This window comes from Thalassophryne amazonica, chromosome 20 (assembly GCF_902500255.1).
Source record: "Thalassophryne amazonica chromosome 20, fThaAma1.1, whole genome shotgun sequence".
In the NCBI taxonomy this organism is placed as follows: Eukaryota; Metazoa; Chordata; class Actinopteri; order Batrachoidiformes; family Batrachoididae; genus Thalassophryne; species Thalassophryne amazonica.
The window spans coordinates 67,380,677-67,394,668 of record NC_047122.1 but is presented as its reverse complement, the minus strand read 5'-3'; the positions used below and the strand labels follow the sequence as shown (position 1 = coordinate 67,394,668).

General features: G+C 40.8%; 1 protein-coding gene across 1 annotated transcript in view; it reads left to right on the top strand.

The window, feature by feature from the left end:
• The window catches only part of hivep3a (HIVEP zinc finger 3a), a 108,762-nt gene that overhangs the window by 74,003 nt on the left and 20,767 nt on the right, over positions 1–13,992 (top strand). The window contains exons 4-5 of the mRNA XM_034160425.1: positions 5,943–6,142; positions 7,224–7,308. Of these exons, the coding sequence (XP_034016316.1) occupies positions 5,943–6,142; positions 7,224–7,308 (285 nt within the window). The remainder of the gene's footprint in view (positions 1–5,942; positions 6,143–7,223; positions 7,309–13,992) is intronic.

The following is a 13,992-nucleotide window of genomic DNA, read 5'->3' as shown; positions in this document are numbered from 1 at the left end:
ACTCTTTACCATCGGTATTTGAAGGCTGGCTGTATGTTTCTATGTATTTATGATGTAAACTTCCACATTATCTGTCACAGGCTAATTCATTTTATCATTCGTATTATCTGCATTACTTCACACAGTCACCACCAGGGGGCATTTCAAAGATGTAGGATGTACGCAGCTCAGTCTCACGTTTTTTTGTTTTTTTTTTGTCCAGAAGACGTGCAATACCATCATGTACATTAATTCATGCAATCACCACCAGGGGGCATTCATGTCATGCAGACGTACAAACCATCATCTAAGTAAGTTCATAAATTCAGAGTTTTTTTCAATTATTCTCAAACCGGTACACTGTGGAATCTAGGGACCGATCGTCTACAAAGCCACCACAGATGTCTGTGAAATCGTGTTTCATTAACAATATTAATTTTCATAACTTCATTTTATGTTTCTGTGTGTGTGGAGGTGATTTCTTCACAGGGAAAAGTCATCGTAGCACAAATTAATTTCAGCAGCTCATGAATTTTTAATTAGAAGTGACTCCGTGGCCTTTCTTTCCACTTTGTAATTAATATTATATAAATAACAGTGATATGTAAAAAAATATGCAGTGTAATACAAATAAATCCTGCATATATTCACGTGGAATTCTGTTCAACATAATTTTTTTTAAAGTGCCACTCCGCCAAAATTAAGTCACATGGAATCATGTGTTTCCTGTGTTTTATTGGCGTGTTTATTATACAGTAGCTACTGACATTGTCATGTCCAAGAAAATACTTAATAACGTCTACTTAATGTGGGCCATCCAACGAAAGCAACAAATACTTTAACAGGCCACAGTTTCAACAAGTTGAGACTGTGACCTGCTTCCATAGTTGTGTCCATAAAAATCATAGAGGGATATGCTTTCCAAACTTAATACCCATTACTATATTGGATGATGTTGAAATTGAGGATGGCCCAGTGGTTGTTCCAGCAATAGCAAAGATTTTGTGTCTGCTACCTACAAGCGCGTGGAATGTCTTAAACCCAAACCTACTCCTAGGCATCTTATATATGCTACTCTGGAACCACCCCTAAACCCAAACAGTTCAACTGTCAACCCCACTGAGGTCCTTAGACTGGGTCTCATTAACATAAGATCACTGTCCTCAAAATCATTGTTGATCAATGATCTAATTATTGATCATCACTTAGATATGATTGGGCTATGTGAAACCTGGCTTAAACCTACAGCTGTCCTCCCCTTAAATGAGGCCTGCCTACCAGCATATATATTTAGTCACATCCCTCGTGATGTGAAGCAAGGCGGGGGTGTTGCTCTTATTTATAAATCTAGATTTAGCTTATTAGCTGTTGGGGGTTACAAATATCACTCATTTGAGCATCTGATTCTCCACTCTGCTCAGAATATTGCACATTGCCCAGGTCAGAAGAATAAAATTCAGTCGTATTACTTTGTCACTGTATATAGGCCTCCTGGCCCATATTCTGAATTCTTAGATGAATTTGGTGCATTCATCTCTAACTTTTTAACTAGTGTAGATAACATTCTGATCATTGGTGACTTTAACATTCATATACTCAACAAAAATATAAACGCAACACTTTTGGTTTTGCTCCCATTTTGTATGAGATGAACTCAAAGATCTAAAACTTTTTCCACATATACAATATCACCATTTCTCTCAAATATTGTTCACAAACCAGTCTAAATCTGTGATAGTGAGCACTTCTCCTTTGCTGAGATAATCCATCCCACCTCACAGGTGTGCCATATCAAGATGCTGATTAGACACCATGATTAGTGCACAGGTGTGCCTTAGACTGCCCACAATAAAAGGCCACTCTGAAAGGTGCAGTTTTAATCACACAGCACAATGCCACAGATGGCGCAAGATTTGAAGGAGCGTGCAATTGGCATGCTGACAGCAGGAATGTCAACCAGAACTGTTGCTCGTGTATTGAATGTTCATTTCTCTACCATAAGCCGTCTCCAAAGGCGTTTCAGAGAATTTGGCAGTACATCCAACCAGCCTCACAACCGCAGACCACGTGTAACCACACCAGCCCAGGACCTCCACATCCAGCATGTTCACCTCCAAGATCGTCTGAGACCAGCCACTCGGACAGCTGCTGGAACAATCGGTTTGCATAACCAAAGAATTTCTGCACAAACTGTCAGAAACTGTCTCAGGGAAGCTCATCTGCATGCTCGTCATCCTCATCGGGGTCTTGACCTGACTCCAGTTCGTCGTCGTAACCAATTTGAGTGGGCAAATGCTCACATTCGCTGCCGTTTGGCACATTGGAGAGGTGTTCTCTTCACGGATGATGCGAAGGAGATGTGTTGCACTGCATGAGGCAAATGGTGGTCACACCAGATACTGACTGGTATCCCCCCCCAATAAAACAAAACTGCACCTTTCAGAGTGGCCTTTTATTGTTGGCAGTCTAAGGCACACCTGTGCACTAATCATGGTGTCTAATCAGCATCTTGGTATGGCACACCTGTGAGGTGGGATGGATTATCTCAGCAAAGGAGAAGTGCTCATTATCACAGATTTAGACTGGTTTGTGCACAGTATTTGAGGGAAATGGTGATATTGTGTATGTGGAAAAGGTTTTAGATCGTTGAGTTAATCTCATACAAAATGGGAGCAAAACCAAAAGTGTTGCGTTTATATTTTTGTTGAGTATATAAATAAGCCTTCTGATCCCCTCTGCAAATCATTTATGGAAATTGTGGATGCATTAGGATTTCGGCAATGCATTCGGGATTCGACTCACATTAGTGGAAATACCCTGGATCTGGTTCTCACACATGGTATTGCTGTCACGAATATTGACATCATGCCTCTTACATCAGTGGTGTCTGATCACTCACTTATTAAGTTTACAGTTTTGCTGCCATGTTTAGTGGAACCTTATATATCATTACGGCGATGCATCAACTCCTCAACTAAGACTGAACTCAAAGCTAGACTGCCTGATGTCTTAGCCTCACATTTGACAAATACCCAGTCAGTAGACAGACTTGTGGATAGTTTAAACTCAGTGCTCAAAACTACACTCGACATGATTGCACCAGCTGTGTTAAAACTGCGCTCCCCCAAATCACAGTCACCTTGGTTCAATGATTATCTGCGTGACCTCAAGCATAAAGCTAGAGGTCTAGAACGGAAATGGTGTCGTTCAAAATTAGAAGTATTTCACCTTGCATGGCGTGATGCTATCTTAGACTATAAGCATGCATTATTGGCTACAAAGCGGACTTACTACTCTGATTTGATCAACAAAAACAAGCATAACTCAAAGTTCTTGTTCGACACGGTGGCAACACTTTTGAATGGACCTGTAGTTCGCTCTCCTTTTACAGCACAAGATTTCCTGGATTACTTTGGGAAGAAAATAGAAGACATCAGGTTAAACATATCCCAGCATGCCTTAATCCAACCACTACACCCTGCTATTGAGGTGGGCACCACTACTGAGGTATTACCTAGATTTACAGAATTTTACAGTATCTCACTAGGGATGCTGACAAAACTCATAACGTCAACAAAAAGCACAACCTGTTTATTTGATCTTATACCATCAAAACTGTTTAAGGACCTGTGGTCCACTCTTGGGCTGACTGTGCTGGCAATTATTAATCTTTCTTTAACTTCTGGATCTGTTCCTAAATGTTTCAGTGATTAAACCATTACTTAAGAAACTAATCTTGACCCTAGTGTATTGACAAACTATCGGCCGATATCAAATCTATAATTTTTCTCGAAAATTCTGGAAAAGTGGTGTCACGGCAGCTCGTAGACTGTCTTACTGAGAATAATCTCTTTGAGCCACTGCAGTCTGCTTTTAGAAAATATCATTCCACAGAGACGGCTCTCACTAAAGTGGTGAATGATCTTCTGCTTACAATGGATTCGGACACCACTACGGTTCTGTTGCTGTTACATCTCAGTGCTGCATTTGATACAGTGGATCATCATATTCTACTTGATAGGCTGGAAAATCATTTTGGGATTACTGGGAGTGCCCTTGCATGGCTGATGTCATACTTGACCAGTCGTTCTCACTGTGTTTTGTACAGTAACACTACCTCTAACCTTAGTGACATGAAATTTGGGGTTCCACTCTGTCTTAGGCCCCCTGCTTTTCTCCCTTTATATAGCACCCCTTGGGCACATATTGCGGCATTTTGGGATTACCTTTCACTGCTATGCAGATGATACTCAGTAATACATGCCAATAACTGCTGGTAATCTCGTTCCCATAAAATCCTTAGAAGATTGCCATGCAGCAGTGAGAAGTTGGATGTCTAGAAACTTCCTACTTTTAAACTCTGATAAGACTGAAATTATGGTTTTTGGTCCAGTGAGACATCGGCATCAATTTGGCCAGTTAACCCTCAGCCTCGGCTCTTGTGTCATACATCACACTGACAAAGTGAGGAACCTTGGGGTAATTTTTGATCCTTCGTTGTCCTTTGGCCTCCACATTAGAAATATTACTAGGACTGCTTTCTTCCACCTGCGAAATATAGCAAAGATTCATCCCATCCTGTCTATGGCTGATGCTGAGACCCTGATCCATGCATTTATCTCTTCTAGATTGCACTACTGCAATGTTCTATTTTCTGGTTTACCGCAGTCCAGCATTAGGGCTCTCCAATTGGTTCAAAATGCTGCAGCCAGACTTTTGACACGAAGCAGAAAGTTCGACCACATTACACCCATTTTGGCATCTCTTCACTGGCTTCCTGTCCCAGTGAGATCAGATTTTAAGGTTCTGCTACTAACCTATAAATTATTCATGGACTGGCACCTCCCTACCTAGCTGACCTAATTAAACCTTACGTACCGGCCCGGGCTTTACGTTCTCAGGGTGCAGGACTACTTTGTGTCCCTAAGGTGAATAAGGAGTCTGCGGGTCACAGAGCTTTCTCTTATCATGCCCCTGTTCTGTGGAATGATCTCCCTGCATCAATAAAACAGTCAGATTCTGTGGAGACTTTCAAGTCCAGACTTAAGACGCACTTATTTTCCCTTTCATAAGGGTAGAATACTGGTACAGTTTTGTTTTACGCTTTTTACTCTTTTAATTCATTTATTAGTAATTGGAGCGTGCCTTTTAGTGAAGTTTAGGGCGTGTGGCCGGCGATCACTTTAGTATTTCTTCTGTTTTTCTTGTTGTTTAATGCTGACAAATTATACAGTATTTCTTGTCTTTCTGATGCCTGATTCTGTTTTTTCTCTCTGTTTAAGGTGCAGCTCCATCCAGAGATGGGTGTTGTGTTCGTGTTGGCGACCCTCCTGTCCTGTGCGCCAATAGCATTTCTTGTATATTTGTTCTGTAATTTATGTTTGTAGCATGGCCCAAGCAGAGGGTCACCCCTTTGACTCTGGTTTGCTTGAGGTTTCTTCCTCAGAGGGAGTTTTTCCTTACCACTGTTGCTCTGGGGGTTGGTAAGGTTAGACCTTACCTGTGTGAAGCGCTTTGAGGCAACTCTGTTGTGATTTGGTCCTATATAAATGAAAATAAATTGAAATTGAAATTGAAATACTATAAAACAGGATGTTCTGTTGAGTGGGTTCACTGCACATAGCTCTGCTGGCAGGCGCTCCTGAGAGAAGATATGCGATCAACGGGAATTCCATGGAGCCGATTTCCAAATGAAAGTCATCTCTGTATTTATGGAAAAGTTATGAAAACTGTCAAAATAATTAGCAGGGATTTCACCTGTAAGTTATTTCCATTTTTCGTACATAACAAACACAAGGAGCACTGTGGATCGCCCACCGTGTCATTTCCGATATTGAGATATTGTTTCCTTTGGCACTCAGTGCGCTGTGAGCGATCTGACCAGCTGATAATCACAGTTCTTATTTTTGTGTCTGCATGTTGGATCAGAGCTGATGATATTTCCGTGTCTTTGTGGGGTGTAGGTGTGCAGCAGCTGGGCCGAGTGCACCGACCGCGAGGAAACGAGGAAGAAGCATCAGTCAGCGGAGGACAGCAGGTCAAATGTTGGCCGGGAGGAGAGCGAGGAAAAGAAAAGTGCTGAGGAGGAGGAGGAGGAGAGTGTAGCGGTACAGTCAAGCTCCAGAAATAAAGAACCTCCTCGTGTTTGGACCCCTGAGGGACGGTGAGTAGGACAGACGACTCGTCTCTACATCATCTGTCATCTGAATAAATCAGAGTTTTATATCTGCTGTCATCAAAACTCCAACAGACACGCCCACATGCACAACGCCTCAGATGTCTCGCCAATGGAGAACATTTACTGAGTCAGCTGTTACTTTGGAAACATTCTACCATTTGTTAAAATGGTTAATTATGGATAAAAGAAAAGGAAAAAATACATGCTGTGTTTTTTTTTTTTTAATATAACTTAATGGAGTCATGAAATTAAGGACTTTTTTCTGATCCTGAAATAATTCAAGGTGTCCAGTGTTTTTCAGAATATTTTAAATTAAAATGCTTATATTATATTGTTATATTAAATTGTAATAAGGGCAGTATCAGTGAAAAGTGAAAGTACCACAAAAAAGCGCAAAACTGAGTTTATAACTTCAACGTTTTTTCCACAAGAGATGAGGGTGTCTGACTGTCTGATGAGAAGGTCACAATAATCATTTTATTTATAGCCATTTCTGCTCACATTTAGTCAAGGAGCAGCTGCATATTTTAGGTTATCTTATCAAACTGTAAGTGAACAGACAGACATTATGTGTATACTTCAAAATATGTGTAGAGGAGCACTTCCTGGACTCAAAAAATAGTTTGTTTGAGATGGAATACTTCATACAAACAATCAAAAATAACTCCAAGGCAGTCTCATAAAAATCAGGAGCCTCTTTTGATTGGTGGACTACTTCATAAGACCCTCCCCTCACCTCTTACAGTTGTTTGCATTGACCTTGACTGGTGTCATTGAAACATAAAACAGCCAACTATAATTAACAGTGTATGTCAGTGCAAAATGAAACATGATATTGCAATCAGTGTGTTTTTGGTTAAATTTTGTGGAGGGGCGGGGCTTGTGTGACACAATGGAGTGTCCATTCGTGGGTCATGGCTGCATGAAGGGGGAACCAGCTATAGAAGGGCGAAAAAAACTAAAAAAAAAAAAAAAACAAAAACAAAAAACTGCAACCATGTTTATTTCTTCTCTAAAGTTGGCCATTTTAACATGGGCCTCTATGGGATGTTACTCCCTTTTGTAGCCAGCCTCAAGTGGCCAGTCAAGGATCTGCAAGATTTGCCATTCCCGCCTTGCTTCATTTAACAGGACCAGAGGTTTGGGGCTTGGTAAGTCCAAATGGCTACTTGGCTCATAATGACAGTTTTTTGTCTTCAGACATATTGTTTATGTCTGCAGTTCTAAATGTAAATATACCTCATTAATGTTGGCATTAATAGCCTGAGTCACACACTGTGGAATGCAGTGGAAACTGTCCACCACATTGGACCGGCCAGGGAATCGGTAGTCTGCTCCAGCAGAGACCGTCTGTTGAGGGGCTGCAGCCAGGAAACTACCTCGCTTCCTGTGCCCCTGTACACCAGCAATCACGACCATCCCCGTGGAGGAACAGCAGGTTTTATTATACCAACTCCAGTGGAATTAACTTTCTCACACAGAGGATTTGTCATTGGAGGATTTCACCAGCGGTGGGTAGAAAAACCCAGAAATACAAAAAATATTAAGCCTGAATAGCAGATTAAAATAAACTAAAAGGAGCTTCGGCAAGACAGTTTTTTATCAGCCTATCAGGAGTTGGCATCCTGCCCAGAGATCACACAGAGTTTCTTTGGGCTTTGGGACAGACCAGACAGATCAGTGTTGTCCAGCTGAAGTACAACCCCAATTCCAATGAAGTTGGGCTGTTGTGTAAAATGTAAATAAAAACAGAATACAATGATTTGCAAATCCTCTTCAACCTATATTCAATTGATATTTAATGTTCAAACTGATAAACTTTATTGTTTTTGTGCAAATATTTGTTCATTTTGAAATGGATGCCTGCAACATGTTTCTAAAAAGCTGGGACAGTGGTATGTTTCCCACTGTGTTACATCACCTTTCCTTCTAACAACACTCAATAAGCGTTTGGGAACTGAGGACACTAATTGTTGAAGCTTTGTAGGTGGAATTCTTTCCCATTTTTGCTTGATGTACGACTTCAGTTGTTCAACAGTCCGGGGTCTCCGTTGTCATATTTTGCGCTTCATAATGCGCCACACTTTTTCAATGGGCGACAGGTCTGGACTGCAGGCAGGCCAGTCTAGTACCCGGACTCTTTTACTACGAAGCCACGCTGTTGTAACACGTGCAGAATGTGGCTTGGCATTGTCTTGCTGAAATAAGCAGGGACGTCCCTGACAGTGCACGGCACACACCTTTGCTCCCAGATCTGGTGTGGCTGTGCCTGCTCAACAGACATCGTTGGTCACAGCAGGTAGCAGGGTTCTGGCAGCAGACCTATGAACTCTCTCAACTCAGTAGCACACACTAGCTGCTGCTCAAAGTGGCCACACCATTAATTATGCGTACCTTTATGGTTTAGCACCTCTTAGCTAATGAGTTATATAAAAAAAAATAATAATAATCCTAGTTTCAGTTGTCATGGAAGGGGAACTATTTTTATACCAGTCTGACATTGTAACTGGTTCTTCTACAGGACACTCCTCTCTTTTGGAGTCAGCATCAAGCGGCCATTCAAGGAACTGCAAATTTTTCCCTCTTCTGAGAGGATTCATTTTTGACAGCCAGAGTTTGGGGCTTTGTCTAGTAGGCCTTTCATTCACCTGGCACAAAGCAGTGCAATCCCCAGTGCACGTGTCTTTGCTCTTTTCATCCAGTGCGGTTGACATTTGTACACACAGCACCTGAATAAATAACACTCACTGTGCTCCTTCTGGCGTGTTTGTCTAAAAGTAAGATGTGGTCAGGCGCAGAGCTGGTATGTGAATATTTTATGTCAGCAGAAAGTGTTTGCAACTTAAGCCAGATATACACTACACAATGATACAAAACACAGCCGCGTGCTACAGCGGGATTCTACAAAACTGTTTGCCATATTACAACGTGTGGTGCAGCTGTGGGAGGAATGCATCTTGCTGAGGTGTGATGGAGCAGTTATGTTATGATTCCTCTCTGTGTCTGTTCTTGTCCTCTGGCTCCTTCCTGTGGCTGTCTAGCTGAGGGGGTTGGTACTTTGTGTTGTCACTGTTCTTTTTCCTGCACTTCCTGTTTTATTTTGATGGTCACAGTTCCCTTATATATATTTTGTTAGGTCTCTTCCTGTGTCTCTCCTCACCTGCCTCCCATTTGTGTATTGATCCCTCAGTGTATTTAAACCCCTGTGTTCCTCTCAGGTCTCACATGAATGTTGTGCTTTTATTTTTGTCCTTGTCTGGCCCAGTTTTTGAGTGTTTCCTTCTGATTGGCTTCTTGTTGTTGAACCAGATTTTATTCCTTCATGAATCTTACTCCATCAGTGTTATAGGTCACCCAGACTTCTGTATATTAATGAGGTGGAGATGTTTCTGTTGTTGAAACCACAAGTAAGAGCAGCAAAAAGAAAGAAAACACTTTCTGCCTTTTATGGACCAGTATTGTGTGCATGTCCTCTGCCTGTTCACTTTATGTCGAAAACACTCACATGGACCCGGCATTTAGGCGGCAAAAGAAACATATAAGAAATGCTGCTTTGTGTCCACAACATGCAAATCATCCCCATAGTTCAGCTTATGTGCACAACAAATACTTTTGGCAGTGCATGAGTCTAGTCATTGGAAAAGGCGAGATGTTGACTCACAGGCACATTTTGGGTCTGACAGAACAATTCTGTGGTCATCAGATGTCTTTCTGTGTTTTCTATCTGTGTAAACACCCACTAATAAGGTACTTCGGGCAGTGTTATTTTCTGTTTTCTCAGTGTGTATTTGCCAATCATATTGGAACGTATATCACATCATTTTATCGTAAAGACCCCAAAAAGGTGTAGTTTGGACGATCTATGACTGCATTGTGTGGAGTTAAAAACAGTAAAAATATTGACAAAGGTCGAGTTCAAGTACAGGGGCCAAAAGTTAAAGTTGCTCTAAATTTGGTAAAAAGTGATTCAAATCTTTGGTTGAGCTAATATGATTAATGAATGGAATAGCAATAATGGGGACAAAATGTGAACTGTAAATATATTTTCTGTTAAATTGGACTATGCTCTGATTGGTTAATATCCTGTTCAGGCTGCAATGGTCATCCAACCTTTGATGCTCAATGCTCAGCATTGTGCTGGTTTTCCTTACTGCTTCCAGAGCGGACAGCGCTGGGACAAGCTCCGACGGGCTTACAGTCTCTGTGCAAGTGTGGTTTGCATCCACCATTAAAATAAGGGCCAAAGCAGCATTTTAAAACCTGCCCTTAGCTGTACAGTCAGCCAGTGAAGAGAAGCCAGTATAATCATATTTCTAAATTTATATATATATATATATATCAAGAGGCATTATCCTGAATCACATGTAGACACCTAGTACTCTGATATGGGAAACCACAAAATAAAATACTCAGATCTCAAGGACACAAAAGTGTAAATCAGTTTTGGTGTCCACCATAAACAGGGTAAGTCTGACCCTTGTTATGTTGTGTGAAGGAAAATGTGCTGTCTTGCCCACCTCTTTAATATGCAAGGAACAACTGAATGTTGATCAAAAACTATAGCAAGATCTTTAATTCTTTTGCTGTGCTGAATCACAGTCAGCCAGTGTCCGTATTTAGTAAGTTTGTTCTGCTTTTGCCCTTTTCCTCGGGGTTGTCACAGTGGATCGATCATATGGATCGCCATGTTGATTTGGCACAAGTTTAACACTCGATCCTCTTCCTGAAACAATTCTACATTACATAGGGAATGGGCACTATTGGTCTTGAATCTGGAACCTTCTGTACCCAGTGATAATGTCTCTGTCTGGCAGGACAATCAAATAATCACCTCTGTCTTCTCTGCATTAAAAGTAAAGTATTTGAAGACATTCAGCTTTTCCCCGCAGTGAGACAAACCTCCAACTTCTTAATCTGATAGGCAAACCTGATATAGACAGGAATGTACATCTGCAAGTCATCAGCATAACAGTGAAAGTCAGTTACATGTAATCTGACCAAGAGGTGCTACAGAAATGGAGACAACAGTAAACCCAGAACAGAGCCTTGAGGTACCCCATGATTCACTATAGGAAATGCAGAAGTAATGTTATTAAAAAAAAATCCCACTGTGACCGACTTGAAGATCTCATTCACGAAGCACAAAACTGTCATTGAGGAAGTGTGCACAAAATACTCGTATGTTTTAGTAAGGATATGAATTTTGTTGTGCTCAGGATGCTGCAGCTCATCATCAATCAATCAACTTTTTTCTTGTATAGCGCCAAATCACAACAAACAGTTGCCCCAAGGCGCTCCACATTGCAAGGCAAGGCCATACAATAATTATGAAACACAGTCTACGTCTAAAGCAACATAACCAAGGGATGGTCCAGGGTCACCCGATCCAGCCCTAACTATAAGCCTTAGCGAAAAGGAAAGTTTTAAGCCTAATCTTAAAAGTAGAGAGGGTATCTGTCTCCCTGATCTGAATTGGGAGCTGGTTCCACAGGAGAGGAGCCTGAAAGCTGAAGGCTCTGCCTCCCATTCTACTCTTACAAACCCTAGGAACTACAAGTAAGCCCGCAGTCTGAGAGCGAAGCGCTCTAATGGGGTAATATGGTACTATGAGGTCCCTAAGATAAGATGGGACCTGATTATTCAAAACCTTATAAGTAAGAAGAAGAATTTTAAATTCTATTCTAGCATTAACAGGAAGCCAATGAAGGGAGGCCAACACGGGTGAGATATGCTCTCTCCTGCTAGTCCCCGTCAGTACTCTAGCTGCAGCATTCTGAACCAACTGAAGGCTTTTTAGGGAACTTTTAGGACAACCTGATAATAATGAATTACAATAGTCCAGCCTAGAGGAAACAAATGCATGAATTAGTTTTTCAGCATCACTCTGAGACAAGACCTTTCTGATTTTAGAGATATTGCGTAAATGCAAAAAGGCAGTCCTACATATTTGTTTAATATGCGCTTTGAATGACATATCCTGATCAAAAATAACTCCAAGATTTCTCACAGTATTACTAGAGATCAGGGAAATGCCATCCAGAGTAACGATCTGGTTAGACACCATGCTTCTAAGATTTGTGGGGCCAAGTACAATAACTTCAGTTTTATCTGAGTTTAAAAGCAGGAAATTAGAGGTCATCCATGTCTTTATGTCTGTAAGACAATCCTGCAGTTTAGCTAATTGGTGCGTATCCTCTGGCTTCATGGATAGATAAAGCTGGGTATCATCTGCGTAACAATGAAAATTTAAGCAATACCGTCTAATAATACTGCCCAAGGGAAGCATGTATAAAGTGAATAAAATTGGTCCTAGCACAGAACCTTGTGGAACTCCATAATTAACTTTAGTCTGTGAAGAAGATTCCCCATTTACATGAACAAACTGTAATCTATTAGACAAATATGATTCAAACCACCGCAGCGCAATGCCTTTAATACCTATGACATGCTCTAATCTCTGTAATAAAATTTTATGGTCAACAGTATCAAAAGCAGCACTGAGGTCCAACAGAACAAGCACAGAGATAAGTCCACTGTCCGAAGCCATAAGAAGATCATTTGTAACCTTCACTAATGATGTTTCTGTACTATGATGAATTCTAAAACCTGACTGAAACTCTTCAAATAGACCATTCCTCTGCAGGTGATCAGTTAGCTGTTTTACAACTACCCTCTCAAGAATCTTTGAGAGAAAAGGAAGGTTGGAGATTGGCCTATAATTAGCTAAGATAGCTGGGTCAAGTGATGGCTTTTTAAGTAATGGTTTAATTACTGCCACCTTAAAGGCCTGTGGTACATAACCAACTAACAAAGATAGATTGATCATATTTAAGATTGAAGCATTAAATAATGGTAGGACTTCCTTGAGCAGCCTGGCAGGAATGGGGTCTAATAAGCATGTTGATGGTTTGGATGAAGTAACTAATGAAAATAACTCAGACAGAACAATCGGAGAGAAAGAGTCTAACCAAATACCGGCATCACTGAAAGCAGCCAAAGATAACAATACATCTTTGGGATGGTTATGAGTAATTTTTTCTCTAATAGTCAAAATTTTGTTAGCAAAGAAAGTCATGAAGTCATTACTAGTTAAAGTTAATGGAATACTCAGCTCAATAGAGCTCTGACTCTTTGTCAGCCTGGCTACAGTGCTGAAAAGAAACCTGGGGTTGTTCTTATTTTCTTCAATTAGTGATGAGTAGAAAGATGTCCTAGCTTCACGAAGGGCTTTCTTATAGAGCAACAAACTCTTTTTCCAGGCTAAGTGAAGATCTTCTAAATTAGTGAGACGCCATTTCCTCTCCAACTTACGGGTTATCTGCTTTAAGCTACGAGTTTGTGAGTTATACCACGGAGTCAGACACTTCTGATTTAAAGCTCTCTTTTTCAGAGGAGCTACAGCATCCAAAGTTGTCTTCAATGAGGATGTAAAACTATTGACAAGATACTCTAACTCCCTTACAGAGTTTAGGTAGCTACTCTGCTCTGTGTTGGTATATGACATTAGAGAACATAAAGAAGGAATCATATCCTTAAACCTAGTTACAGCGCTTTCTGAAAGACTTCTAGTGTAATGAAACTTATTCCCCACTGCAGGGTAGTCCATCAGGGTAAATGTAAATGTTATTAAAAAATGATCAGACAAAAGGGAGTTTTCAGGGAATACTGTTAAGTCTTCTATTTCCATACCATAAGTCAGAACAAGATCTAAAATATGATTAAAGTGGTGGGTGGACTCATTTACTTTTTGAGCAAAGCCGATAGAGTCTAATAATAGATTAAATGCAGTGTTGAGGCTGTCATTCTCAGCATCTGTGTGGATGTTAAAATCGCAC